This window comes from Frankliniella occidentalis, unplaced genomic scaffold, assembly GCF_000697945.3.
Source record: "Frankliniella occidentalis isolate FOCC.00 unplaced genomic scaffold, Focc_3.1 Scaffold23, whole genome shotgun sequence".
NCBI classification, from domain to species: domain Eukaryota; kingdom Metazoa; phylum Arthropoda; class Insecta; order Thysanoptera; family Thripidae; genus Frankliniella; species Frankliniella occidentalis.
Genome location: NW_026267153.1, coordinates 2681612 through 2685310, shown reverse-complemented (window position 1 = coordinate 2685310; position 3699 = coordinate 2681612). Strand labels below are relative to the sequence as shown.

At 60.6% G+C, this 3699-nt stretch overlaps 1 protein-coding gene across 1 annotated transcript in view; it reads right to left on the bottom strand.

The window, feature by feature from the left end:
• Positions 1 to 277: 277 nt before the first annotated feature.
• Positions 278 to 3699, bottom strand: part of LOC113204993 (S phase cyclin A-associated protein in the endoplasmic reticulum) — a gene marked incomplete at its 3' end in the record, with an annotated part of 45429 nt that continues 42007 nt past the window's right edge. Inside the window, 2 exon segments of the mRNA XM_052265063.1 lie at positions 278 to 442; positions 1471 to 1840. Coding sequence (XP_052121023.1) covers positions 278 to 442; positions 1471 to 1840 — 535 coding nt within the window.

The following is a 3699-nucleotide window of genomic DNA, read 5'->3' as shown; positions in this document are numbered from 1 at the left end:
ACGAGCTGGGGGGTCAGTACAAAAGCGGGCGGTCAGGACGACTTCCAGCGAGAGAAAGTGGCGACGAGGAGAGAGAGAGAGAGAGAGAGAGAGAGAGAGAGAGAGAGAGAGAGAGAGAGGGAGAGAGAGACAAAGTGAAGAAGCGCAAGGGAAGGGGCGGCGCGGGGGGCGGCGACAGCACCTCCCACGGGGGCAGTAAAGCGCGGATGGCGCACCTGAGCCGGCCGCCCCCGCGCCGCCTCCACCCCTCGCCATTACTTCGGCGCGGCTGGCTCACCTGGTTGTCGTGGTTGCGGACGACGAAGTAGCCGAGGACGCGGATGACGAGGTGCAGCAGGTCGCGCAGGTGTTCGAGCACCTGGTCCTGGCCGACGCACAGCCACAGAAGGTGCGCCGAGATGTGTCGCAGCTGCAGCGAGATGCCCTCCGCGCCAAGGATACTCTGCGAGGAAAGTGAAGCAGGGAACAATTACAAAACGAAAGTAGGGAACTCCACAAGGCCCGCTGTAGCGCAAGGACAAGAGGAATGGAAGGTGAGAAGCAGAAACTGCCCCCGGTGTTTCGGATTTCCATCCCGTAATTTGGAGCGATCAGGTCATCAGGTGCGCCACACAATTACATAAGCGTTGCTGCCATTTTGATTTTGTTATTGTTTTTTATCATCTCGATATAAAACGGACAGAATTTTCACGAAGCAGTGTGTCTTCTGCCCTTGCCGCCACCCTTCCGAATTCTCGGTACGTCAGCGCCTCTGCAAGAAGTCGAAGCGAACCACAAGACGGAGGTCCCCACCCTACCCTCACCCCCGCCTCAACCCCTTTCTTCGTCAAGACTACTTGCCCCCGCCAGCGCCTCGCGCGCCCTTCCCCCGCGCGCCCCGCTCCGCCCCTCAAAGCTAATATGGTGAGGCTAGGCTCCCATTCAATTAGCACTGTCCAAATAGGATTAAAGTCGCCAGATCAGATGAGCGGCGAGATGGCAAAGGGGGGAAGCAGGGAGGGGGAGGGGGAAGGTGCGGAGATACGCGGTGCAATTGGGACAAACAGAAGTGGATCTGTGGAGGACACTGCCAATCTGGTCCTGGTGCGCGGGGCTCTCTAGCAGGAAGTCGGTCGGACACACACGCGCGCGCGCGCGTACGCCCCTCAGCCCGGGAAAAGGGGGCATGAAGGTCGCACCCTCCACCCTGCTCCGCCCGTGCAAAATTGACTATGTGTGACGTGCAGAGGTACAGGGCGTTTATCGACGGCACATTCCTTTCTCGTTCGGACCGTGAAAGGGCGCCACGGCACCCTCGCTACAGAAGATCGAAAAACACTCGCCCAGTTCCCCCATGCGCCTTGCTGTGCGCGCGCATGTGGTGCAGTATACCTGGGCGGGTTGTTGCTTCCAGATGCAGTCGATTCGTCGTTGTCGCCCACGTGCGTGCATGTGGTGCAGTAAACCTGGTCGGGGGTGGTGCTTGCTTACCTGGCACATGGCGAGGTCGAGCTCGGCCACGCGGACGAGCAGGGCGATGGTGGCGCGGGCGATGCAGGCCGTGGGCGTGTCGAGGGCGGGCGGCGCCGTGTCGGGCGCGCGCGGGGCGCCGCCCTGCTGCAGCAGCAGCCCGTACAGCATGGACACGGCGCCCACCAGCTCCGTGCTGCGCAGCGTCGCGCCCAGGCCGCTGGGGTCGGCGCGGCCCACGCCGCCGCAGCGCGCCGTCAGCACGGACAGCAGCTCCAGGGCGGCGAGCAGGAAGGCCGACTGGGGCGCGGCCTCGCCCTCCGGCAGCGGGTCCCGGACGGCGCTGCACACCAGGGCCAGCCGGTCCACCGCGCCGCCGCACACCGTGTAGCTGCAACACAAAGACTTTCCATTGACGGACGGACCTCGGGGAGTCGTCGTCATCGGGGGCGTGAGCACCTCCCCGACGACGACCCCGTCGGGACCTCGCGAGCGAGACACACACACAAAACCGAAAGAAGCCCTCGCGTTCCCCGTGCCCCGCCTTCTTCTTATGAACACGCGGCTGACTTGAGCCTCCATGCCAAGAGGCTTGCCTGTGCGCGGGACATATTTGGAAGGGGGACATGTTGACTCAGCCAGCCATCCCCGGGAAAGGGCGGCTGTCAGCAGCACGTCTGCTGCCGAGCGTGGCGCCGCCGCGCAGCCCGAGCAGGTCACGGTCGCGGGGGTCTTGCAGCGCGCACCTTTCTGCTCGATAACAGAATGCGCGAGGCGGGGACACTTCGTGCAGAGTTTGTTACCTTCCCGCAGCTGCGAGAGGAGGAAGTGGGAAAGGGAGGGGCGAGGGGTAGTCACTTCAAACACACGTGTCCGACACGTAGGAGTCACACCCCGGTGGAGACGTCACGCCCGCGAGGCTAGGGGGGAGACCTGCTCTCGGCAGCGCGCGACAGTCGCAATGGGAATATAATTGTCAAACGGAACAATGAGCCTGCTCCCATTCATATGCCAGATTTTCATTCGCCAGACTCCGCGCCGCCGCGACGCACACACAAAGCCTCCGAGTCGATCCTTTAATTCGCTCTCCATTCATTTATATTTTATTTCAGTTTTTGCTGCATTAGGACAGGTTTGTCACACATCGCACGCGGTGACGACTTTGACGGCGACATGCGCATGGCGTTGGCGTGGCTGGCATTGCGGCGTGATGTCGGAAGTCGGACCGGGTGTTTATAGTCAGTCCCCAGGGGAGAAACCGGGAGAAACCAAAATCGAGGCGGTGGCCATCGACCATCATGATCGACTGCACCACCATCAGCATAGTCACCATCGCCAAGATCACCATAGCCGTCGTACCGCGGCATCATTTTCATCAGGACGCGGGGGCTTGGCCGCCCACTTTTTCAAATGACACACTGCACAAAACTGTGAGGGTGAAAATGTACCACATAGACCGGAGGTGGACAGATGGATGGATGAGAGAGCGAGAGAGAGAGAGCGTCGAGGGCTCAGACCCCCATAGGGACGGAGAGGGAGAGAGGAGTGTAGGCACGCGCCCAGCGGCGCGTGGAGAGGCGAGCCAGCTACAAGAGAGAGCGAGAGAGGGAGGGAGAGAGAGGAGGATAGAGAAAGAGACAGAGAAACGGAGAGAGAGGGAGGGGGGGGGAGAAAAAAATCTTGCAGTCGTCACGGTCGGCGGGTCGCACCCCGTACGGAACGCGGGGAGGGGGAGGGGGTGGTATTCGCGCTGTGTACACTGTGGAGGTGACAGGGCCACCCTCACCACGCTCATGGCTCGCGCATATTCCACAATGCCATACACAGCAAAAGATGGACGGCCTAAAAAAAACTGTTGATTTTTTTAGTAGTGGAGACACGAAGGAACGCGGGCAAAAGATTCTTACTTTTGTTCATTTGATAAATAGCAATTTATGTTTTCAATGCATGCACACTCATTTCCAGTAAAGATGGATGAATCAAATTTGGACCACGACCTGTCTCGCCTGAATACAGGCGTCGTAGAAAATATGGCCAAACTCGGTGCCCGCTTCCAAAGCGACTCGCGCCACGCCGGTATAGACTACGACGAGACGTTCAGCATGCGAGCAGTGCCTGCAGCGCGTGTGTGGTGCTAACACCTCCACCACCGCGACGGACGAGGCGGGGCGGGACGAGGCGGGGCGGGCACGGAGGCGTTTTCAATGAAAACATCGCAGTCCGTAAGAGGCGCGGAAGGGGGATGGGGAG